Genomic DNA, 26,748 nt, shown 5'->3' on the forward strand with positions numbered 1-26,748 from the left:
TCTGCTAAACTAATTATGAAAGTCTTAGATAAAATTGTACATTTTTTATGGGTAAGTGAATCTTCTTAAACAGTATTTGAAATGTGGCCATTTACTAGCAAGATTTTCAGCAAAATGAAAATACTTATATTGCTGTCGCAAAAATCCTGTAAGATTTAAAAGCTGTTTATAGTTTATTTTCTGTGCCCTACTTTGCTAGGGAAAATGGAGCAAACAAGTGATGAGTGCCAATTTCTACACCACACGGTAGAATTATCAGAACAAGGCTGAAGAAATAGTGGCAGTATTGTGACATTTATGTTTCTATGTTGCATCCTGAAATATATTTTTAACCTGGATGAGGCAAATCATGTGGATGTAATGTTATTTTGTGAAGGAGTCAGAAACATGATATTCTGGTCAATTGGGCATTGTGAAGGTGTGCTAAAACTCTGTGATCTTAAGAATTTAGCAAGGGTATCTCCCGCCACTGCAAAGGTTTCAAAGGAAGCAGCTCTAGGATTTCCCGCTAATCACTCCATCAGTAAGAGTCTGAAGTGTGTTGGAGAGAACCTTCTGTCTTTGCTCATGCCTAGGGAGTAGGAATTTGATTAGAGCTGGCATAAGATAAAATCTGGCAAAGCTGGGAATTGAACGCAAGCTTTCAGTGAAATGTGAGTATAAACTGCAAGAAAGACTACTTTAGATAGTACCAAAATCCATTAGTTAGGGCAAGACAGCGGGCAATTCGGAAGAATTCAGTGTTTCTGAGTCGGAAGGGCAGGTGCTACTGTCCTAAAGAATGACAGTTGAACTGAAGAGTATAAAAGTCATTGGGTGACACATTTTAGTTATATTCAAATGAAACACTATACTACTTTCCCTCCAGAAAGAGCAAACTTTCTATGAAGGACAATCATTATATGTCAGCCTCTCTGTTAACCCTGTTTTCTTTCAAGGAGAGGTGGAATATGAAATTTTGCTTCACCTCACATATATTGAAATTGGTGGTAAACTTAAGAAAAAAAATCTTTGAGTCTAGTTTCTGAATGGCTTGGAAGGGAGCAGAATGATGCTGTATATTGTGTGGTCTTGCACTGAGGAATTATACTGAGTGGGAGGAAGGAGGGAGGGAAGGAGAGTGGGTGTAGCTTTCTGTTTTGCACTCTGTCCACACATTATGTGGAGAAAGATAGCTTAATTCAGAAGAACAGCTTTACCTTATGGGATCAGCAGAGCAAAATTTGATGAGCTTGTTCAGCTTTATAGGTCTGTTATTCTAATGAGAGCCTCTGGCCACTGCTGTTCTGTGACAGGATATAACGGTGCTGGCATGGACGGACAGTTTGAGGTCCCGTCTGCCTTGTGTTGGGCAGGAGGTTTTAAGGAATGTCTTGCTAATTTGTTTGCTCATTGCTGTGCCCCCAGGAGAAAACAGGCTGTGAATTTGGTGTCTCCACCACTTTTCTCACCCATGCTGCCATTAGCACTCTCTTGAGCATCTAATTCCCAGCTGAAAGGGCAGCAGAATGCCTGTCCCCCGGGCTCAGCCCCCGCTGCTTCCCTCTTCTAGAGGCAGCACCAGCAGCACTTTTGAGATGAGGAACTTTTCTACCTTTCTCTGCCCCATCTGCAGCAGAATTTTGCTGTTTGTTTGGCTGGTTTTTTTTTTTTTTTCAGTCGATATGCATTTTGCCTTTGCATTATTACATGGCAGTGGCTAGCTGGGGAGTGGTCACTTGTTAATTTGTTGATCCTGTTCCTAAGCTTTAAAACTTTTCTTTTTCTTAGTGCATATTTACCTCACAATTAAAGAATTCACTGTAATGGATTGGTGCAACAGTGATTACTGACATTTGGGCTGGCTCTCTGAAGTCATTCAGTAGCAAAATGGAGCAACAGAAAGACTTGACTTTAGCCAGGTTGGCTGCAAACAGCTCTAAAGAGCATCAGTGCAGCTTAAGGAATCCATTTATCTCCACATTTACTATGTCATCTATATGTGGTCAGACCCCCCCCCCCCCGCCCCAGGCTTAACTTTGTTGTTAATTATTTGACCCTGCACTCAGATTCTGGCACCAGTAATTAGCATCTGCACTGCATGAAAATGTTTTGGCAATTAAGAGCCAATTAAATTTGATTCATCCTCCTGTTCTATCCTTCTTATGATGTTCATGGACAAGACTTTTATGACTGAAATATTTAGGATGTATTAAATAAAATGATGTGTCTTGATTTTGCTCAGATTGGGCCTGTTTTCCTCTGCCCTGAAAGGCCCCTTGAAGGATGAAAGTTCAAGGGACACTGCGCCATAAAACTTACTCGAAGAGAAAAAAAATCAAAATCGCTTCTAAATCATGTATGGATTCATTATCGCTGGATCAATGGTGGTAAAAAAACTGTTCAGTCAAGTATGTGAATACTGGCATGTTAGGTTCACCAAACTGATCCAATAGAATTAACAACGAAGTTACAGGGTTGCTGATCCAACAGAATTTACAAGGAAATGACAAGGCTGCTGGCATTATCCACAATCATCTTTACCGTATTTGAGTTATATGTTTGGCTTGGCAAGAATTCTCCAATGAGATACGAAGTTATCACTTAACCCCTTTTTAAGTCATGTCATCTGAGAGGTCTTCAGATGAGAACCATCAGTTAGATAGATAAAACCTTAAAACAATGGATTTCTAGAAATGCTCCTTTGTGTCACGTTGTCCTTCCTCTCCTCTTATTTGCTTATTGAACACTGTGACCCATACATTGATGGGATTTATGGTGACCATTATAGATGCATCTATGGGCCTCACAGCCTTTCATTGACGTCATTGACAGTGCTTTTCAATGTTTCTATGTTTGAGTAATATAATTATTCCTGTGTAACAGGTAGGCACTGTCACACAGTGGCTATCCATCTGACTTGCCCAAGTTCTCCCGAGGAAGGCATGGCAGAGAGCAGGTTTCATATCAGATCCTTCAGTCCTTGTATAGCACCTTAGCTTCTGGATTCATCCTCTTTTTGCTCTTTGTTAAGTTCCTCGTGCAGTGGGAATGTACTCTTTCAATTAAGGACCTTTGGATACATCCACAATAGATGTAGCAGTAATAACATTGAAGACAAGTGATGGTAGTTTAGCAAATAGGTGATGAATGCAACTGTTAAGAGAAAGATGAATGCAATGTCAGAATCTAATAACAATCAGAACAACCAGAAGGTATTGACCTATCATCAGCCTAATTTTTACTTTACAGTTTGTTTAAATATTATAGTTGTTAAGGGAACCCTTAAATGGAATGGAAGAAAATGCTGTGTGGAATTCCCTAAAACTCTGATCACAGTTGATGGATATAGAGTGAGCTTTTCAAAAAAGAGGCTTGGTAGATGCACAGGACTTAGAGCACTGGAATTTCATCCACTGCATATAGCCTATGTGCTGGTGTATTGACCTGCAAATATAGGTGCCACAGCAGGATAAACAGTAAAAAATAGACTTGGAGAACAAAGACTGTGTAGTGGATATCTGCTTAATAATACAGCTTTCAGTCCTACAGAGCTAAATTATAGTATCATGGAATTCAATGGTATTTTGGCTATTGCTTTTGTTCTGGAATCAGATTTTTTTCCTTAGACAATTTAGAAAAGCATTGCCTAAATAACAATGCTATATAGTGTATTGAAAAAGAAAGGCATTTGCTGGCAAGTTACAAGCAGTGAAGAACTCTTAAGCAGATGGTTTTAAATGAGGTGAGATATCAAATATGTAGTAATTCATCCTGGGACTTGTTGTTTTCAGTATATTAACTAATGAATGACAAGGAGGGAAATGTAAATAGTTAATTAAATCCTCAGATGATATTGGGCTAGGGAGGATAGTATGTTTCAGAGCAGATGGATTGAAATTCAGAATGATCTGGCAAGATTCAGGAGAGGGATAGACAGAAAGAAAGATGAGTTGGAATATGCAGAAACATCAGATAGTTCACCAAGAGAAAAGTTATCATCATCAAAGAACACTGACACTGTGAAAAAAAAAAAAAGTTAGGTTCATACTTAGCACTTTATAACAGCCTTTTGTCTGGCTGTATCAGAATATTAAATTGAGCTTTCTCAGATCTTGTGGAGGAGAAGTCCTTGTTTCACCAGTTGAGAACGTGCACAGCTGAGGATTTTAATGGCATCTTGGAAATGGACCAGCATGAAAATGATGGGAATAAAAGACAGGACTCCTCTGTCTTTCTAACCGATCATAATTAGCATTTGAGATCAGACCTCAGATATAGTCCCATGCTCTGCATTTCGCAATGACGAAGAGTATGATGAGGATCAGCTTAACCAGTCTGGAGCGGCAGGACACTGATTTTGTACAGGAAACCTCATTTGCTGTGCCTCTTTAGAGCGACAAGGCCAGCCACATGCAGTGTGGTCTTTCTGCATATACACAGAGCAACTTCAGGGTGCCTGGCTGATGGGTTCCCTTTAACTGGTATTGGACCTATGTCAAAAGCCACAGGGTTCCTTCAGCATAGTCCCCGAATCAGGACTGGATATGTTCTGCCTGGGATGTCAGGCCTCTGCTCTCGTCACTGTCTTACAGTCCCCTTGCCCTACAGCAGTATTTTGCACCTAGTGAGTTGCAATCCTCAGGATCTTTATGAAGAGTGTAAGGGTGGGAATGGTTATGAGAAGAATTATATATTTAAAATGCCTGATGTGAGCTTAAATGCTAGTCCCCTCTCTCTCTCTTGCCAAGTCTCTTGCTCATCTGTCGTTTTCAGGGTCATCTCTCCACTTTTTAAAACTCATAGGTATGCTAAAAATAAGATTCTTTCTGTTATCCTGGATACTCTTAAAGTACATATAAAGGTAAGCTCATGAAAGAATTTGAAGGATTAAGAATTCTTTATTTTGAATAAGACATGAATAGCCCAGGAGGATGCAGGGATGTACAGAGGGATCTTTGTGTATCTAGAAAGGTAATAAGAATGACACTACCACCTCTGAATAATGATGCCATTATATAGTGTTGTGGCAGGACTGAAATTGGAGCACTGCATACAATAATGGGCCATTTACTGTGAAAAACAGAACTGGAAATAAGAAGTTAGAGCATATTCAGAGAAAAACAATGAAGAGGTCAAAATGGTCTGGGCTGGACTGAGCTCATCTATGATGTAATGCAGTATATTCTCCGGTAGCTTGATAAACTTCTGCCTGTGGATTTGTATGCGGATTCATCTATGGGCTTATGTCAACTTCAGAAATTCCTTCTCCAAGTTGGGTGATCCTACCCTTAATCTGCTATTTTATTGCAACTATGTGCGGTTCACTCTAGCTTTCAGTAGGTGTTCGTTCTTTCTGTTTTCGCCTTGCCAGTTTTGTATATTCATTTCTAGATAAGATGCTGTCAGCCTAAAGAAGCGAGCTTGCCTGACCATCACTGAACATCTGGAAGCCATTTGAAGTTGCCTTCTGATTATCTTGCAGACCTCAGTCCTTAGCTGTCAGAACTGTACTTAGAGAAATTCTTTGTTGGCTTTCTGGCAGTTAAGTTTGAACAGAGATGTTTTACAGACCCCCAAGTCAGTAGCACAGCTTCTTTGATTGCTTCAAGAAGCTTTTCTGAAGGAAACTTACTCTGTACAGGCACGTTCACTGGTCTGTTTAGGATGTGAGGCTCATGGAGAGCATCTTTCCTTAAAAAGAGTGTGATTGTGAGAGACATTTTCTTCAGGTGTATTAGAACTAGGCTGGGAAATCCTTCAGGCAGTGGGTACATCTTGTTAGAGAGGTCTGCTTTTTCTCCCAGCCTGTACTATCAAAAAGAGTATTTTAACCTTTGATTTAATGTAGTGCCCTTGAACATATTTCTAAGTGCAGAGCAGCTGCCTGAGGGCTGCTTCTTCACATATCTGTCCTCATTGGCAGGCTTTGCTGAGTCCCATGTAAACATTTCAGGCTGTTTCTTTTCTCTTTTTTTTTTTTTTTAACTTTTTTGTATATACCTAAGCATTGCCTGAAAGAACTGTATTAGACCCCTAGTGCTGGTTAAAAGTGTCAAAAAAGCATATGTAATAATGACAGGTGTGAAAAACTTGGAGTAGCTCCTGGAACCGGCAATCCGGTTTTTTTGGTAACTTATACCCCCATAGTACCCCTGGAGACACGTGCTGCAGGCAATGAAGAGGGTTATCCTCAGGAAGAGGAAGGAAGAGGGCTCAGGGCTAAAATCATCACTTCTTGCGAGTAGGACCCATGCTGCCTGCTAGACCACAACATGGCCGCTAAGGGCAACAGTATAAGCAAGAAAAAGCTTGCCCTAGATATTAAAAAGGACAAAAAGGAAACTGTGGTAGTTGATTACTCTAAAGCACAATACTGTTTGCAGTGAGATGGACAGATAACTACTGTACCAATTAATGAATTGCGCAGAGACCTGGCTAATGTGTTCAATCTGCTTGTGATTGATAGCCTGAAACAGCATGTTACAGCGTAATGCTATAACAATCTAAACGTTCAAAAGGCAAGTTACAATAGGTGGTGTGGTCATTACAAATAAAACACGCTTCTGTTAATTTTATAAATTAGCTGAGGCAGAATTGGCAAAAAATAAGTTTACAGAAAGGCGAGGCTCTTCGCAGAGTAGATATTGCATTTGGTAAGGAAATAAGTGGAAAATTGGATTTCTTGTTAAAATAAAATTAAATTGTGTAATATTTTATCAAATGAATACATTTTGGAAGCATTTTATAAAAATGACAGTAAAAAGGCTGTCGTGGAGAAGAATTAATGCAATATTAATTAACAATATTGAACGAACAGTTTGGTACAGAAAGTACATGTACTTTTCTGAGAGAACAAAGTTGTCTGAATACATAATTATACTTGATTGTAGTTCTCATAGTGGTTTTACAGATCTTTTAATGCGGTAATCAAATTAGCTTAACTGTTACTTCTCTCTTGTGATAAAGTCAGCAGTAAGAAATACGGGCTGTCCATTTAGACAATGTTTGTACAGTTTTATTCAGTTCTGAGGAAAATGAACTTGGTCTGAGAGAAGCCCGTAGTAAACTGCTATTTACCTTCAGATCATTATAGGAGTCTGTCCTGAGCAAGGAAGAGCCACACTAACCAAAGCATTCATCAGCAGTATATATCCACTTTTTGTTGCCTTCTGGAAATTCTGTCCCTATGCTTTTTTTGAAAATTGCATTCATAATTATCAGGTTCCTTTATTCTACTCTGTCCTCTTCCTTACCCCTCTGTCCAGCTCTTTGCAGTACTTATACAACTTTTGGTGCTGTAGTGTTCCAGCCTACTGCAGTGGGATATACTTCTTGCACTGCATCTCATAGAAAGCCGTGGATACCAGCTCAAGCTGCGAGCACAAATTATTATGCACTCAGACACTAACACATACATGGGAATTTCTTTTCCGTAAAACAATTGATCCCTTTGGCATTGACACTTCACTTTTTTTTTTTTTTTTTTTTTTTTTGACAAAGGCGTTAAAGGGATCTAGAACCTCTTAATTCAAGACCAGGCAGGAAATTTGCAATTTAGACTGCACAGAAACAACTTCCTCCATTAAAATGTAGGTGTCTGATCCACTCTTCCACTGTCTTGCCCTTGTCATCATACCTTCAAAATGTTTTCTCTTTATTATAAGCCAAGGGTGTTGCACAAATGGAAATTCTTCCACATTCGTCTCTGGGCCCCTTGAGAGCATAAGAAGCTGAGGAGCAGGTGACGTCATTTACTTTTTCCCAGCTATGGGGAAATAAATTGAACTGAGATGTTTTAAAACCAATAGCTTTACTAGAATTTAAATAATAATAGCAATTTAGCATGTTTCTGGGGGAGAAAAATCTAATGCTAATTGATTCTATTGGCTTTTGAGCCATCTACTTCTTTATAATTGAATGTTATAACAACAAATAAAGAAAGCAAGTTCTCTGGAAGAAAGAAAAAACCTTCTACAAGCTCTAGTATGTATTGTAAGAAAAGATTATGTTTGAAGTTGAAAGGAAAAAATGTGTATGATCAATCAGAAATTGAGCTCAAGCTGTTTAAAAAAAAGGAGAGGATGCCTAATGGAATCTGAATTAGAATAATAATGCTTTCCTATCTCATGCAAAATAGTGTATAAAGTTAATTGGACCCACTGGGTTTTATAAGTTTACTTGTTTAAGGAGCTGCTGTTTTCTTAAATGAAAACATCATCCTTCACAGTGTCAGGAGAACACAAGGGAATCTCTGAGCTCACATGCCAGATGTCACATTTAGTTACACTTATAAGCCCTGGAAGCCATTGTAGGTTTGGAAATCCATCCAAACCTAGGATGATGAGCATTCAGTGGTGGTTCTTCATCTGTAAAGGCAATTGGTACTGAAATGCTGTCAATAATCATAAGCCTTCTGGAAAAAATACTGTCAGAGTATATAAGCTTATTATTTGAAGTTTAAATAATGGGGTAAAGTGTCATATATCATCTTCAGAAGATGAAGCAGCTGTCTGGATTTTTGCTGCAGCAAATATCTGAAATCTTTGATAGCAATAAGTACAGTGTCTTTGAAAAGTAAAATCATATAATTTGTTGTAATTCAATCTTATTGAAGCAGTCTATAAACACTGATTATTGAGCCTTCACAGAGCCTACAATACTGTGTATTGTAACTCTTCTCAGTCAGTTTTGCTTTCTGTAAGCCTGGTATATGTAAGATTCACATATAAGTTTCAAAATTGAATGGTTTCCCGTGTTTGTCATGCTATATTGTCATGCTGCCCTGAAGAGCCAATCAAGAATCAGGAAACTATTCTGATACGTGCAGTCACACAGTAAAGAGACTGTCCCGAGCAAATCAACTTAAACTTGAAGGAAACAGGAGACAATAGAGGGATATAGTCAAACAGCAAAATTCAGAGAACAGTGAAACAGTACTGGGCCAGCATATGACTGAGCTATAGGAAGCACAGCAGCAGCTGAACTGCTGTCAAGTTTTGGTTTATTCATTTTTAGATATTACAGGAAAGAGGAGTCTTATGAAGGAATTTGGAGGGAGATAATGAAATAGCTCTGCAGATGTTTACAGAGAATTCCTCTCAGGCATGAAGGGCTACGTGGGAGGAACATGAAGATACTTGTTTGAATATTTATCATGTGGGGGTGGAGGCTGGCATTCTGGATTATCAGAGGGAGGTGGTGGCATCTCTCTAGTAAATGAGAAGTGAGAGGAGTTACAGTGGCAGAAGAGCATAAGGAAATGGTTTCAGCCACCTGAAACTTGGTTCCTTAGGTCGTATCCATCATTACAGTACTGAGCCGAGGTTTTGGTAGGACAAGCTAAAGAGAAGAGCAGATGTGGGATGGAGTTTGTGTACTTGATTTTATTTATGTTTTGGGTGGATTTTTATCCAGAACTTATTTAAGTGAATGACACAAGCCCTTCATAGGGAATCAAGGGGGTATTCATTTCCAGCTGAAGACGTCTAAATGTAGGTGTCTGTGTGTGAATCTAAGCAATGATTATACCAGTGGAGATCTAGGTCTCGATTCAGTTGCCTCAGGCCAGATGTCTAGTGCCATTTTAGTTCTGCTTGCATTCAGCTGCCAATCCAGAGGGACCCAGATCTCTAAGGTCCTATTGAATTGAGTTAATATATTTAGTAGACATAGAGGATAGCTCATCATATTCTGAATCACTCTCTAGGCTCCACTGACTGTATTGCCTACATCTCTGTTGACTTTTATGGGGACTTATTCAATATACTCACATGAACATATCCACATTTAGGTGTTAATAACAAAATGAATCCTGCCAGAAGGATATCAGATCTCATACTTACTGTGTGAAATCCTTACTCTATTAACGTTGATAAGGGTTTATCCACAAATTTAGTAGGACTAGGACTTCACTTTCTTTGTTTTGTCCAGTGCTTAGCATCCAACCATTTTGTTCAGCTTACAAATGCTGATACTTTTTTTTAATTAAAATTTCCTATAAGCTCTTGAATTAACTCCCCCATCCATCTATTATTCCACTAATATGCCTGATAATGTCTCACAGTAGCTCCCTAAGAACCAGGAAAAAAGCTAAGATGTAATATCAGCATTTACAGTTGTGTAGTGCAGTACAAAATACAAATTAAACTTTTCTAAGGGCACCTACATACTTCATTAAAACATACTGCACTGAGATTAAAGTCTAGCAGAGGTGTGGGTAGGTATCTCCATGAATATATCTGAAAAGAGCACTTTGAATTGGTTTGCCTGAAGGGGAAATTTCTAAACTTTTTCTAAACTTCCATTCCCTTCCTTCATTTTAATTAAATTAAAGCTGGGGGGGTGAGACTGAATAGTATGGTAGTGTGATATATCTGGGACAAAACTCAAGAAAAAAAGTTACCTCACCCCGATTTGGCTTGCGTGCCCTATTATCGAACACTGTGAGATTTCATTTGCCATAATGAACTTCTTTTATGCAAAACTTGTCATTATTACCAAATAAAAGCAGGAACATGTTGCCCGGAAGTGCAAGCTGCATAATCTTGGTACAAGTCCATGTTTGAATCACTGTTCTGCTCATCACTGCTCTGTTCTATATGGTACCAGGAGACTTTTTGTTTTCCACTGACTTGAATAGAGGAACTATTTCTAACTGACTATATCCAACGGAGGGTTGGGAACAGCATTTCTTTTAATTATAAAGTGTCCCCATAGTAAAGTGGGAATAATATCGTATGTTATACATTCAACAAAATCTTCCAGGCAGATCCTGTTAACCTTGGAATCAGTCTTTTCGGGCAGTCTTGTAGAGTGGGTTAATGCAGTAGCAATATCCCTCTAGCTTTTTCCCCATTTCTCTTTCTTATACTTGGATTCAGTGACTCCTGGCTGTTCTCTGCTGGGCCACATGCAGGCACAGCAGGAGGCACTTGGCTGTTCTGACTGTATTTGCTGTCCAAACAACCACTCCTCCCCCCCTCAGAGGAAGAAGGAGTGGGCAAATGGAAGCATTTTGCAGACCAGATCTGGCTAACGGACCACAAACTGGAGCAGTCTGACCAAAGTACATATTTAATTGAAGCTAGTTTCTTGAATTTCTGCTATGGAATTATGAACATGCTTGACTGGTTTGCAGTGACTAGATCCCGTTTTGCATGTTACAAACCCTAATCACATCAGTGGTATTCGGTGGCACTAAGACTTCGCAGAAATTGCTTAGTCCCTTGCAAGATCAAACGTACACAATTTGGATAGTCCTCAAGCAGTCAGCTCCCCAATAGGCTTAAGTGCAGGTCTGCTGAGTGGCTCCCACACAGTATAAGACTACTGTCAGATCAGCTGTGTTCATTTCTGGAAAATCTACTTTGCTGAATCACATTTGTTTTGTTTGCTTTAGTTTTTTTCGCCTCAAATGTTGGCTTTGAGTCAGTATGTCCAGATTAAAGTTAACGGCTTGTGCAAAATGCAAAGAATTTCCCTCAGGCCTGTGCTTATGCCCTTAATACCTTTAGGAGTGCTTCTGCCAAATTTCACCAGCTAGGCAGGATCAGGTTAGGGTAACACATGCAGGAGATATTCAAGGAATGACAGTGGACTTCAGCTACTTGCCTTGATGATCCAGTTCAGATTTTTTTTTCTTTTTTAATCCCATTGATATCGCAAAATTAGATCTCTGTTGAGACATGCACCTTAGACCCATAACATTTGTGAAGTTGTCTCAAAATGTCCCTGGACCAGATTCCTTTCTAAATAATGCTTTGCTTCTCTACATTGCCCCTGCTGATTCATTTTAACAAGAGATACTTTTTAACCTCCTGAATCAAACATTAGTGCAGTGGTGAGATGATCTCTTTAAGCAGCTGGTGCTGCACTCTGCTCCAGAAGTGGTTTCATTTCATTAGTGGAAAATAAACACTTGTTAAGCAAATGGGGAAGAAAGTGTTACGTAACAGAAACCGTTTCATGAAAAGACTCTTAAAGTTCTATTTATACGAGCTGTGTGCACATGTCCAGTTTAGTTTTTCTTGGCCCTACTTTGCAAAAGAAAGCGCCTATCCTAAGTAAAAAGTGAATTTATTTTTCTGGTGTTCTCATCGTGCTGATACTAAAATACCTGACATTCAAAAGGCTTCAGATTCTCCAAGAGGACATTTGTAGAATACTGTAGTGACTTCAGGATGTAAAGGCAGAAATAAGAATAAATGTATTGAGGTCGCAGATTGATTAGTTGTGAATTTTAGTGATTAATTTTAACTATTGAAAAACTTAGACTGCCAGGCCTCTTGTTGCCTTCTGGTGATGAATATGGCTGGTCCAGAGTCTTCTCCCTCTCTCTCAAGGTAGGACAGCAAGATCCAAGAAAGGAGTTTTAAGGTAGGGCATACTTAGCGATTGGCCTGTTTGCCTGCAGCTCCCTCAGAAAGTGGTGCTTATCCATTTTTAGATAAGGCACTGTAGGAGAAGGAGCCTGGCATATGAGGCATCAAGATGTCAGCAATAGCAGAGCTCTCAAGAATTGTCCCAGGAAGGGTCATGTTGGCCAAAGATACTCAGACCAAGATGTTGTCTGATATACGAGATATACCAAGATGTTGCCTTGTTTGGTAAGATGTCAAGGGTCAGAGCACAGAAGTAAAAGCAATGGGATCAGATTGTAAAATCTTAAATCATGGCTAAGAGCCAGCCCTCAATAGGAAAGAGTCAAATGATGGTTGGAAGACTTTGTCTGGGAAAAGACACATCTCTTCTGCCTTTAATTTTCTGACTGATGGTATAAAGGAGAAGTTTTTGCCTTACTAGACATACAGCATGCCTAGCTTAGTTACATAATGGTACCGGTATGTGTATGTATATGTTGGAGCTTTTCTCTGGAGTCGTGCCAAAGGTTGATCTCAGTCAGCCTAGCTGTGAGCAAAGAGTCACTGAACTGGGGAACCAGAAACAGCTGAACACAGTGTTGGCCTCGCCACATGCTGGTGCATTCACTGGTTACCTAAAATGCGGTAATTCGGTGAGGCAATCCTACGCAGACTGGATCTTGACTAAATTTTCTGTTCGAGTTCTATTCGTAATAGTTTATAAAGGTGAATCTATTAGTGAAGTGACAGATGCAGTTAATATTCCTTAGGTAGAATAGTGGTTATATGAATCTTAGAAAAATTGTAGTCCATAAGTGTTGAGCTATCTATTGATGACCTTGATCCGATTTTCAGCAGTTTGATAAAGACTTGGAGGTCAAATCTGCGAAGGTGCCTAAGGGCCTGTTTCAAATTGTCAGCAATTGATTTTCACGGAGTCGGTAATATTCAAAATGGGTTGGAAATGAGACTCAGTCTCCTAGTCACTGAATAATCTTTAAAAAGGTGGGTGAAACTGTCATAACAATGAGAGAGATAAGTTAAAGGGATGCAATGCAATGATCTTTCCCTTCTTCAGATATTCAATATGACTGGGAGAGACCACATTCCCAATCAGCTCTACATTGCAGCCCCAGCTGCAATAGGAAGGATACAGCCATGTGCTGTTGAAGTACCTTCCTAGAGACAGTTGCAATGCTCAAGACCATACAGTCAGTATGAGAGGTGTAGCCTTCATGGTAATTTTCGTCTCTTGCCAATCACCCATGACACTGAAACCGTTTGTTTGCCTAGTTCAGCACTATGCCTTAACAGAAGAGATGAGAGAAGCTCATCTAATTGTACTGGAAATCTAAGTGATGTGAATGCTAATGCTAACTCTGGACATGAAACAAAGAAGTGGGTAGACACTAATTTGTTCCTCTTTCTCACTACAGGGCACATTTATATCAGGTGTCCTCTATTCCCTTGAAAAGCATTATGGGAAATCAGGAAGAATATTTTTGTACCCCTTTGTTCATCTCAGCTGTGTCTGATGTTCAAGAGATGAAGCCTCCTGGGCGGGGTTAGCCAAACTCTTTGTCTTCCTGTTTGTGATCAGCCAAGTTGTTATTATCTCTAGTGTAGCAGTTTCTTTGCCCTCTAATACCACATGTGAAGGGCAGTTAGTTTAGCCATCTCCACTTGTTTGATTAAAAAATAGCCTATCTAATCCTGGAGTCTACCAAGAGATTTTTATATAACTGATAAATTTTCTTACCACTTGGGCATTAGTTTCTCACCACAGTCTTCATCCACATAAAGCTTCCCTGGAAAAAGGTTTCCATATTCTGCATCCCAAGAGTAATAAAAAATTGAAACAATTTCTCGCAAGGTCTTTCTCTAAAAGTTTTCTTTTTACTCTTCCTGCAGATTGTATGTGGATGGACCTTTCGGAAGTCCCTTTGAGGAATCCCTGAACTATGAGGTCAGCCTCTGTGTGGCTGGAGGTATTGGAGTTACACCATTCGCATCAATACTCAACACATTGCTGTAAGTGAGCTTAAGGCATTTAGAGCCATTCCGCCCCCAAATTGCCATAGTAGTGCACGTCAAATGCCGAGGTATTCAGAACTTCTATTAGCATAACATAAATGAATGCTTCCTTGGAGTGAGGCGAAGGACTGAGAGAGCCTAAGACATCTCATCTCATCTCATTTATCGCCAAAGAGTTCTGGCAGAGTTGTGCCAGTGAGGCACATCAGCTGGGACAGAGGTATCACATCACTAGCCTTTATATGCTGCTACCAGCCTAGTCTATTGTACTGTTTGTTTATGATCACAGACCCTCTAGCTAGATTTGCCCCGTAATTTCTGTTTAGACAAGGCTGTGGGCCATGATAGCAGGGTTTTTGAGAGTCAGGAAGCTGTGACAGTCTTTCTGTGGGAAATGCAGGCCAGCTCTGCTGTTCCGCTTGACTTTTCTAAATGTATTTGCTTAGGATTTTGAAGTAAGGGCCTTGGATTTGGGTTTTAAAGGGTTTAGCTTGGATTCAGATAAGGTTTGGATGTGTAACTCCATTTGGAAAATTTAAATTTTAGATGTGTCTTTTTTTTTCTTTTTTTCTTTTTTTTTTCTTTTAAATTAAAGCCTTGAAATTCCATTCAAACCAAAACTTTCATTTCTCATTTCTCTGTCACTTGGGCAACATGATTTCCACCACATCCTACATCCTGTGAAGCGGGGTTGCTTTTATGATTGCTATTCTGTTGGAATACTGGCTAAAAGCTCCAGTCACGGGTTAAGCACCCCAGTTTCAAAGGCACTATATAAAGAGCCAACCAAAACAGTGAGCCTTCCTGATGTGTTTAAAAGCTGGCTGATTTGAGAAGTTGTTTTACAATGTGCAATGGAAGCATTTGTTCTAAGGTGAGAAGGCCAATGGCCAGCTCTAACTCGAAAATGAAATTGAAGCCTCGGTCTTAGATGCTGTGCATGTTCTTCTGTCTGTCCTTCGTCTGGGCTAGACGTGGCAGTGCTGAGCACTTCTGAAAATCATCTCTCTTTGTATCAGCCCCACCTGTCTTATGGTACAACCCACAAAGACCATCCTGGGCTCCCTTTTTCTTTTCCTGAAAAAAAAAAAAAAGAGATAGAGAGAGAAAGAATGTGAAACATAGGTACATTTTTGCTGAGAGCGTGGGGACCAGGTGGATAAGCTGGCCATTTTCCTCATGATGGATTATACTTGACGGTGTTTAGCAAAAATGTCACATATCATAACGATGCACCAACAGTGGGTAATGAGATGGCTGCCTCTATCAGTGTGTTATTAGAAGCAGTAAGAACTTGCACAGACATTGCCATAGAAGCTTAGTGTCTAAAAACTTTTTCAATGTCAGATAAATGGGATTCATTTATCTGGATAAAGCTATAAATTGGCTTCCAAACAGTCAATCCCATAACCTGGTTTTGTAGCAAATCTTACTTTGTGCACTATAATATTATACATGGAGAAAAGTAGTGATCTTAGCCTGCTTTACTTCTTGATGTTTAGGAACATCTACAACAAAGCACTGATGATCTAGATGATCTGCCTGTTGTTTTTGCCCTGACTTAGAAACTGAAATTGGCAGATGTTAAAATGCAAACTATCTTATGATGCCAGCACTGCAGAACAGCGGGAAAATCCTGTTTTTGCAAGGACATGCAGTTCTGAAGGAGATCAGAACACAGTTTACACTGAAAGTCATTTGTTTCTTGCTCAACTGTATTCCTGTTGTAAGAACACAATTTAATTGCTGCTCCTGTCCTTCTGTCCACTTACCTGTTGAATAAATATACCCTGTTTCTAACAAATCATGATGTATATTAAAGGAAGTTATTGGCTTCCCTGCAGAGGTGTCTGTAAACAATGACTATTACGGGCAGTGATAGTGTCTAAAAACATGCAGCAAGTGTTGTATACGTTTGGATTTGGTTGTACTAGGAGACTACACGTTTATTGCATAGCCTATCCTCCTGGGGGTAGATCCAAGCATGTATATTTGATGTGCTGTTTTAAATGCGTGCTTGACTTATTTCATGAAGTCTTTCATTCTAGCTCCCTTGTTCAGCTGATTTCTAGCAGTGTTTCATCACTGAAAGTGGTGTTTTGTTACTGAGCTACAGCAGTTCCATCCAAAATGCCTTACATGTTTCTCTTCTTCTATCTTCCTTATGATGGAAGACACTTATTTTCCTTGCTATTGCTTATAGTTATCTCATCACATCTGATCAGACTGTGACCCTTCCTAAGGGGCTTCAGTTAGTATAAGCAATCAGAAAAACATGGAGGAAATCCTACTCTGGAGGTCAACAATATACAAATATAGAAGCTGCAATCAGGACCTGAAAGACAAAGTGCTCCGCAGTCTTAAAGGAGTTTTCTTCTGTCCATGGAAATTTCACGCCAAAGACGAGGAACACTCAGCTCCTACATGCTGCTGAGAGTGTTTCCATCCTGCCCCTTCAGGCTTACAGTGGAGGTTATGGAGATAAGACAGTCACTGAAGCCATCCACTACATAGACCCGTTAGCACAGTACCGATGTTGGATATGCCAGGGACCACAAAGTTTGAAATCATGCACAGTGGATGCAGTGAGATGTATCATGAAGCTCTGCAGCTGAGATTGGTTCCTGAGACAGGAGTGTGTCCTTTTCTAGTTGAAAATTATTTTAGGAGAAAGAGGAGGAAATAATCCATTCATGGGCCACTTGAGTGATCAGAACAACAACAAGAAGCATCACTGGCAACCAAGAAAAGACTTACTGGATATTCTTGCTTTTTTGAACTCGTTAATCATCAGAATGTTTTTCATTTCTGTTTTCTAATGCAGTTTATTGTAGTCCTTCCTTTCTACTATGTTTGTGTTTTGTTTGCATTAGAAACCTGACATGAGTCATGTCTTTCTAAATGAAAGGCCAGATTCTGCCTATGGCTGCATTTCGCCCACCAGCATTTTCTGAGAACTGTAATATGTCGCATAATTGCCTAATACGGTGGAGCCCTTATTTGATTTAGTCTTTGTGATCCACTACAGTATGAATTAAAATCAACCAGAGCTTATCACATAAAATGACAGAATTTAGTCCTAACGTTATTGCATTTGTCAATATTTTCCTCTTGTGGAGCATTTTATAAACCTAATACAGAGCTGACATGATACATGCGAACTGTCTGCTTTGCTTTGAAATAGAAGTTTGATGATGATGCATTTAATCCTTATATTCGGCCTAAATCATTTATATAGTTGGCAACCCTCTAACGCAGAAACAGTTTCTGTGAAGGGTGTTGGTTCTGTGGTAGAGATTTAGTATTGCCAGGATCATTCTCATAGACTGCTTTGGTCATTTCACTGTGTTGATGTGTTATAGGATGAAAAACCAACTTACCAGTTGGCTTCTAGTGGAAATTCACACTTCCACTAATGAATATAAAGCATCTTAGTTAATATTTCTTTTTAAATGATAATTTTTAATTCCTCAAACATTTCATTTTCAAGTGACGGCTGGAAATGCTACAAACTCAGAAGACTCTACTTCATTTGGGTGTGCAGGGACATCGAATCTTTCCGCTGGTTTGCAGATTTGCTCTGTATGTTGCATAACAAGGTAATGGGTGTTACTTGGAAGGATATTAACAACTTAATGAACGCAGGGAATGTCCACACCACACAACTGGCATGCAATACAAAAGGCTGGCTTGTCCAAAACAAGTTAGCTCCAGTGGTACCTTTGCCTGGGCTAACTGACCCAGACTCTGCTTGTGCGTGGAGCTGCACAAAATGGCTTGGGTATCTCTCATCAGTATTTCATTGCGCAGTGTTGCTGTGTACCGGTAGTCTTGACACATCTTCACTAAGTTTATCAGATAGAAGAAGAACGTGGAAGTTGAGGAGTCTGAGAGGCCTTCAGTTATTTGGCTATTAGACAGTCTGATAAGGGAGGGGGATTTACAATTTCAGGTGGATTTTAAGAGCAGCATAGCTTTGTAAAATAATATTTGTACAGAACAGGATGTGAACAAGATTCCGGAGTGCACAAAGGGGTGCCGTGTAGGCATATCTTCTTCCTTAAAAAGCTTATTTCACTGATGCTGAAAACCAAGCGTATCAGGATACTAGCCACAAGTGACTTTACACTTACTTACATTAAGAGATGGGATATTATTTCACTAGCTGTTTTTATCATTCTCCCAGCTTTGGCAGGAGAATCGGCCAGACTATATAAACATCCAGCTGTACCTCAGTCAAACAGATGGAATACAGGTATGTGGCTAAATGCTGTTTGTAAACCCAGCTAGACCTTGGGGTAGCAGACAATGCAAATTGTCAGTGAAGTGGAAAAGGGAATTACTATAGATGGTAAAAACAGGAAATGAGGCCATAAACTCAAGTGGCTGCTTCACTAGTAGGGCAGGAGAACAAGTCCATCCCCACAGCGCTAAAAAAAACCTAGTCCGGTAGCCCTTATTTGATTGTATGTGGGCAGAAATCCATATCTTCCTTTTCTAGGAAAGAGGTCCTTCCAGGCCAGGCCACAGACGGACCAGACAGCTGGCAGGAGTTGATGGGAAATATCTGGATCATTTCTGGGCTAAGAATCAAAACAGAATAGTTGTAGGAGCTTGCAAGCTCATAACTTCTTTTAAAATAAAGATTTCAAGAGAAACTGGCTATTTTTGAAAATCTTTGATATTTTTACTTTAAATATCAACAGAAGTTACAAATGTCTTGAAGTATAGGATCAAAAATTGTAGTGAGTTGTTGCTTATCATATACTGCCAGCCCCAAGACTAGGCTCATTCCCCAGCTCCTGAAACCTCCTGTACGCCCTTTATACTTTTAATCTTTGTTTTACAGTATTAGGCACGTGTGCCTGGGCCTGATTCTTTGCCTTGCTGCATCTGGAAACTTTCCTTTGACTGCAGTGGGCTCAGGACCAAGCTTGAAAATTACTACAAAAAGTGAAATTCAGTGGGGAACCTTGCATAGAGGATTTTCATCTGCCTTGTATCAGGTGGAGACAGCGTAACATTCACAGCTCTAGTAGGAATGCTATCCAATGCATCTAAGTGATGTAGTAGCTACTGTAGTTGTGAACAGTGCTCCAAAGATTTAATGCCTGGATGATGTCAGATGGCCTGGGATACTTGAAAATACCTAATTGATGAACCTAGTATGTAATTGTTGCATGAAAATTAAAACACAAAGCAGGATTGCAATGACATAGCAAGGTTGTAATGAGGTACAATTCAAAGCAAGTTTTCTAATATTCTGTTTATAGCAGCTGCTGAATTTATTAAAGTCTTCTCTTAAAACTTTTTTTAAAGTCACTTTCCTTTTGTGGTTGTTGAGAAAAAACTGGCATCAAGTGTGGCACTACTGCTGATATAGCAAGGTTGAGTTAAATGCAACTCTCCACTGACTTATAACTTATCTGTTCAACGATGTTCGTGCACAGGGCTGGCTGCTGCCAATGTTAGAACAGTGTTGCTTTTCATGCTCCCTTTCCACAGAAGTGGTATGTATGTGTGACAACAGAGAGTCAAGCCCATTTTTCAGCAAATGCCTCTTGAAAATAAAAGGCCAGTGGAGGACAAGTTAGCTGAGGCTATGTGTTTGTAATACTATGAACAATGTTTTGGAGTGTTCGACAGAGGAGTGAATGAGGGAGCCTAGATAAAATATAATTCCTCTATCTTCCTATTGCATGAGGGCACAGAAACAAGGAAAGGCAAGGCCAGGCAATGGAAGGACAGTTGACTTTATAAAAAAGATAAGCAAGAACACTAGTCAGTCAGCGTTGGTGGAAACGGGTTAGGTTTCCTCTTTGGACTGGTTTTGGTTGCTTTCTGCTGCTAAGGCATCTCAAAACAGCTGGTAAACTATTCTCTGGGAGAAATAAAAGATTTCTCTTGTTACTTTTTCAGACCTAGTTATTTTAATAGTTACTTATATAAAGTTAAAAGAAAATACTTCAGACAGAAATATGATTTTTACGTCAGAGAGGTATCTTCCAGCTTAACAGTAAATGCCAATGAGGGAATGAGTAATGGGAATGTGGTTATTGTTTTATGCTTGAATAAATTTATTTAAAAGTAATGGGGAGATTAATGAGCAGCTACATGAGGAACAATGTACAGCGAACACCAGAGAGAGCCATTGAGAAGCAGTGAGCAGAGGTATTGATGCATGAAATGGCTGCAATTTTATTCACAACTATCTGATATTCATGCTACGGTTTTACACCTCAATGGTATGGTAAGTCAGTGAGTATCAGAAATGGGAGCCCTGAGTGTGATTTGGAAATTTATTTGCAAATCAGGCAGCATAGAATTCTTTGTTTCTTGCAGAAAATAATCGGAGAAAAATATCAAGCCCTGAACTCAAGGCTTTTGATTGGACGACCACGATGGAAACTCCTTTTTGATGAAATTGCAAAATGTAACAGGCGGTAAGTACCAGTCTTAATGAATTTTGCCAGTTTAAAGGAGGGAGGTTTTATGCATTTGCAGCTATGTTTGTGTGGAAATGACTTTGCAGTTTTGTCTTAGAGTGTAACTTTCAAGATACTAATGTTAAAATTAGCTAAGATTTTCCTGTGAGAGATAGGTTGTACAAATTGAAACGTTTCTTTTAATACTGGAACTGTTCAGCTTTTCATGCAGCTAGGATGTTCTGTGGCCCAGAAAATAAAAATAATATATTTCCATCTCACTGCACAGAGACTGCATATGTTTGAATCCATTGCTGCAAACAATATCTCGCTTGCAATATATGCCATTTTTATATATAAAGATTTTTTTTTTTAGTTGTTAACTTCTATAACTTTTGTGATTTGCAGTGTTCAATTGCAAAGAAATACACAAGGAAGAATCTAACTGTCTTATATTGCTTTTATGCAGAGGATACATTGTCTTTGGAGGTTCCTGGCACTTTTTTATTCTTTGTTAAGACCTGGCAATGCCTTCTTACTGTACTAGGCAAACATTATAGTCTAAAACAAGACAGCTGGAAACCAGAGAAGGCGTCCAGTTAGACTGCGGAATGTCTTTTTCCAGATCCAGCTTTGTTGGTTGAGTATGTTATAGCCTGCTGGCAATTTTCTGCCTCAAAAGCACATCCAGTAGAAAAGAATGTGTGAATTTTCTTTAGTCCATTTCTGGCAAAGTCCATGAGGAAGAGGAAAGCCACCTTTCTTAGCTGTTTATGATAACCTACGTGCTCTAGGTTGAGAAGTGCTCTCGCAATCCCTTTCACCTGCTGAACTTTCCCTCACAAAGTTACTATCTTCTGTTGCAGTTGCAAAGTGAACATCTATCCAGGGCTTACTGACTTTTCTCTTCTAATAATGAACCTAACTAGGGGACACTGATGCCTGGATCTTGAGAAATACTGAGCTCCATTATGTATCACTGGTCTCCATGTGAGGTGCTGACAACATGAATCTTGAACTTCAGTTTTTGAGGATGTTGTGAACAGGGTCCCTTACCCAGGGCTCCCCAAAGGCTGCCACAAAAGGACATCCTCAGTAGGGTTCTCATACCATGCAGGCCAGTATCACTTAAAGAAGGATTTTGTGGTAAAGAGCCATGGGCAAAAAGGGACAGAGAGAGGGCAGAGAGGCAAGTTGACTCTGGCTCAAGCCCGTACATAGAGAACTGCTAACCTTTTGTGGCCCATTCTAATGTCTTTTTTGTTTAACTATGTGAATCCAATTTTAAAAGATGAAAATGATGAGATTTTTGCCACTTTCCTTGCAAGATTGTAAGTGCATGTAGTATAGATAAAGCTATTAGTGGTAGTCATACTTCCTTTTTCTTTTATGCTTTCCAACACATTGCTTCTAATTAGACCTTCAGGTGCTATTTCCTCTGCATTTTCCCATCAGGTCTTGAAATTGTGCCACTATTTCTAAGCTAGGTGTCTTTTATTACCTAAGTAATGTTCTACCTCTTTGACTTTTATACTTTTAGATTATCCTGCAGATTGTTAAGATGCAGGCTTTCTCATGCTTTGTCACTCCTTTATCAAAGTTTTTGTATACAGATCTGTATCTGTCGATATAGTCACATGTAACATGATCTGTAACATAGCTGCTCCACAGAAGCTTACACACTGTAGGCAAATATTCCACTTGTTTCCCTGGACAAGATGGGAAATTCCATTTCTTCTGTAGTCCAAGCCTCCCCATTTCTCCATCTCCTACTACTTTTATACTTTTATTTCAATTCTTCTTATTTGTCAGTAACTTGCCTCCTAAATGACCATGACCCTGTTGCAATATGTAGACCAAAAAAAGAAAATCAATTTTTTTCCTAACATCTGGTGCCAGTGTTCAGACTTTCACATGTATTTGCAATCATAACCTTGGGCTTGTTTATGGGCAGCCAAGTTATTTTCCAGTTTTTATCTTGTCATTTTAGTAAAAGCTGCACGTAAATTAATATGCAGCTGGCAAACCTCTCATCGGTTTAGCCATCTGATTGGTTTGCGGTTTGTGAATTGTTGCTGTTGTTGCTATTTGAGTCCTAAATAAGCAACATGCATTCATAAGTGTCTGAGCTTTGTCTGAGCTTCAGAACTTAACATGGGACAACCCAACATCGGGTACCTTTTCTTTCATCTGAACTAAGAGGAGCAAAAGCATGCCATCTACTGTTGATATTATATATGACACCCACAGTCCCACGAATGTGCATTGAGAGAATTTATATAATAAATGATGTGCCTTGTTTTTCATGCTTTCTGTTTGGGGACAGAGCAGCATCCTTGTTTGTGTTCAGTTGTCCTCTGGATGAAAAACTTATATCATGCCTTTGCTATCGTGCTGCCGTGAATTTTGCTTAGTTTAGACAGATACATGATTTTTTCCAGACAGAAACTGACCTAGAAAAAAAGACATTAATATCTGTAGGAGGGGAGAGCTTGGAACACCATGATACATTTATTGTGCACTATAAAGGAGAAATTTCTCTCTAGGAATAAATGTGGGTTTTAAAACAGAACGTTTCAAATTCTGACTCTGTCCTCTCTCGATAGCACAGTATTTCACCTCTCCCTCAGCTCCTACTGTTTATAAACTGGATGTAAGAATATATGCTGACCTACTAATCGCGTAGGAACACTGAGGATTCTGGAGAGGTTGGTTATTTGCTTAATGCTTTGAATGAGTAAGATCCTGTTTTAAGTTTATAATTATTGCAAAGAATGGCCTATAACAGAGCTTGCCAGATAGTATATGTGATGGTGGTATTTTAAATATTTTCCGACATTATGCCCCAGCATCACCCAGCTGTCTGTTTTTGTCTGAGCGAGGTGAGCACTTGACCCAGGCAAGTGACATGCAATTAAAGTCCATCAGCTCAGGATAGGTTTGTGCTGTTCCACACAGCAGCTTCTTTCAGCTCTCCACCTGGCTGGGTCTCAGCATCTCTGTAAGAAACCAGCTAGGAGCCAAGTGAGGTAGAGAGGTAAGTATTAGCAAGCAGAGAAGTGGCAGAAGTAGGTGAGTGAGAAGGTGGGTGGTGAGCTGCAGAAGGTCCGTGGTTCGTGGAGCGATGTCCAGGGTAGCTGCTCATGGTGGGTACCCAAGGGAAGGAGGTTTGGGAGCCTTTGGCCTGCTGCATTGGCCTGCTGAACTAGGATTCAGGAGACATCAGCTTAATTTTTGGCTCAGCATAGACTTCTTTGGTGACCTTAGGCAAGCCACTTAATCTTTCTGCGATTCTGTTTACGATCAGAAAATTCTTTGTGCTTGGAAGGATGTTGTTGGTCTGGGACTACATTAGCAGTATATGCTGTTTAGATATGTCTATGCTTGGGTTTATGTGTATATATATATGTATATGTATGTGCATATATACATATATATATATATATATATAAAATAGAGAGAGAGAGACAGACGAGCCAGGGTTTTATTTAGCACTTGTCTGTACTAATTAGACCAATGAAAACAAATATTTAATAAAATTCATTCTCTGAATTAAAAATATAGTAAAACAAAGATTCTAGCTGAAAGCTCATGCACCCTTTTTTGCACTGTGCACCGAATATATGGTGTCCCAAGGCTGTCAGTGCTGGAGAATCTTATTTGCAAGCAATTAGCTTTCTCATTATTTCTGCAAATCCAGCCATCAGCACAACACCCTTTGCCATTAAAAGGAGTACTACCAGGACAGCAAAGTTTAATAGATATGTTAAGAGTGAGAAAAATGTGAGTTACAAATACTTGTTATGGATTGGTATGAGAGATCATGTAATTAAAGTTAGCATTGCAAGGTGGCTGCACAAGGGCTCAGTTACAGTTACCCGTGTAATTTTATGATGCCTTCTGATGTTTCAGTCCTCAGTTTTGCTGTATCAGTGTTTCTGTTCAGTTGCATGGTATGGATTGCCATGCTGTTCAGGTTGCTGCCTAATATTAGGCACAGACACTTGACAACATTCACCGAAGATTTTGTTTTAAAATGTATTAGTTCCTTTCTCTCACCAAACGCATACACTCATAATGCTACTGATTGCCTGTGAGGCAGCTTTAAACTGTGCATTTGATTATCCCGTGCTAAGATATTTTATATTAAGTAGTCATTGGATAAAATACTGAAACAGTCCTGGGGGCAGGGACCAACCTTCAACCTCCTGGTGAGTGCTGTAAATCATCATAGTTAGAGCCATTTTCCTTCTTATGTGGTCTCTCTCTATCCTAGTAAATCTTTAAGATTTTTCTGTATAGTGGCACAATTTTAGCAGGAAGATGAAGGATCTTTGGCATAATATAGAAGACAGAGCCCCACATCCTCTTTCCCTGCTCCTTCCTTTCTCTTATCCTTATCTTTCAAAAAAAGGGAAATGATGAACATCATGAGTGGCTCAGCCCTGCTGTTGTGTGTGTGTCCTGTTCTGATCCTAGCTACTGCTTTGACGGGTTAATAGTGCTCTGTTTCATTAGTGTACCAAAACACCATTAGCGACTAGATTCTGATCTGCTGCTGGTATAAATCATGAGTTACACTAATGAAATCATTACATTGAGACACGTTTTTAACAAAAAAGGTGATTAATCATGGAGCAAATTAGTGTGGGAAGTGGTAATTCTTCATTCCTTGGGGTCTTCAGACCAAGGTGGGGTATCTTTCTGTAAGAGCCAGACAAGTAATAGGACTCGATGTGGGGCCGCTTGGAAGAGATCTGGTGGCTGCTGTAATCTTAACTACATGGTCTAGTCAGCTGTTCTGACCTTAAAATCTATGCATAGCTGGCATATGTGTTAATATAGTGAGACAATTCAGTTCTGTTTATCCTAAGAAGTTACTGTTTATTTGCAGTGTCATAACCTTCTTCTCTTTGTTAACAGGAAAACTATTGGAGTTTTCTGCTGCGGACCAAACAAAATCTCTAAGATACTCCATAAACTGAGCAACGTCAGCAATTCTTATGGGACAAGGTTTGAATATAATAAAGAATCCTTCAGCTGAAAACCTGTTGTACTAGCAAGACTCTGTAAAAGATAAAAGTGCAATTTTTTGTTTGTACAACTTAAAAGTTCAGCTGTGGTTTAAGCAGACAGCAATGTACCAAAGAATAGCACAGTTTTTCTTATTTATGATTATTTAAGACTATGGAAAATGGTGGATACAGCAGTATGCCGACAAATAATGATGACTTATGCTCAAAGTCAAATGCATTCACACAATATTTATCGCAGTGGTGATTCTTTGGAAATGTTTCTGTTAATTAAAAAAAAATATGAAAGCTAGGGAGAGATACAGTTGCTTTAAAGCTGATGGAAGAATCATCTGTGCAACGTTCAAACTTCTTCCGTTTCAGTCCTCTGAAATTGGATCAGTGAGCGAAATCCCAGATTAGTCCAAATGACAAACACGGTGTAATACGAAGACCTTGTGTTTTTACTGGTGTACGAATCATATGGCTTTGGGATGGTGATACTCCATATTAAACATTTTAAGCATCGCAGAATTGGGATCCTGTGTGTAAAATACACCATGTTATTCCTCTAGTCTGCTTCCATAATGGGTGTTAATGCTGCTATCCTGACTGGAAGAGAGGTGGAGAATTTTAGAAAGATATGTTACCCTAGGGAAAAGTGAACACAACTGTGTAGCACGTCTGGGCCAGACTCAGTCATGAAGTAAATCACAGCCTTTTGGCAAGCAAACAGATGTACATGGAGACTTTGTATCTTGCATTGATTCATCATTCAGTGAGTTTGCAAAGTAAGTGTGATTTATGCAGCCAGAAAGGTGGAACACAAAAAGTGATTAGCAGGAGGAGGCACCATATGATTTTTTTGTTATACCATGCAGCAGCATGGGAATTGCACTCGCTTTGCACTCACGTGCCCTGAATGTCCAAAACTTT

At 39.4% G+C, this 26,748-nt stretch overlaps 1 protein-coding gene across 13 annotated transcripts in view; it reads left to right on the plus strand.

Annotated features, from left to right (window-relative positions):
* The window catches only part of NOX4 (NADPH oxidase 4), a 108,291-nt gene extending 81,749 nt beyond the window's left edge, over positions 1–26,542 (plus strand). For 11 of the 13 annotated variants that reach the window (XR_011138755.1, XM_068930534.1, XM_009689093.2 and 8 more), the window contains 5 exons: positions 14,253–14,372; positions 17,866–17,974; positions 18,562–18,630; positions 20,718–20,818; positions 25,724–26,542. Coding sequence is in view for 10 of the 13 variants with exons in the window: in XM_068930534.1 (XP_068786635.1) it covers positions 14,253–14,372; positions 17,866–17,974; positions 18,562–18,630; positions 20,718–20,818; positions 25,724–25,844 (520 nt within the window). In the remaining 3 variants the exon portion in view is untranslated. Of the gene's footprint in view, positions 1–14,252; positions 14,373–17,865; positions 17,975–18,561; positions 18,631–20,717; positions 20,819–25,723 lie in introns of those variants that run through there. The other 2 variants (XR_011138756.1, XR_011138757.1) reach the window with 1 other exon arrangement.
* The last annotated feature ends 206 nt before the right edge of the window (positions 26,543–26,748 follow it).

This window comes from Struthio camelus, chromosome 1, assembly GCF_040807025.1.
Source record: "Struthio camelus isolate bStrCam1 chromosome 1, bStrCam1.hap1, whole genome shotgun sequence".
Lineage (NCBI taxonomy): Eukaryota > Metazoa > Chordata > Aves > Struthioniformes > Struthionidae > Struthio > Struthio camelus.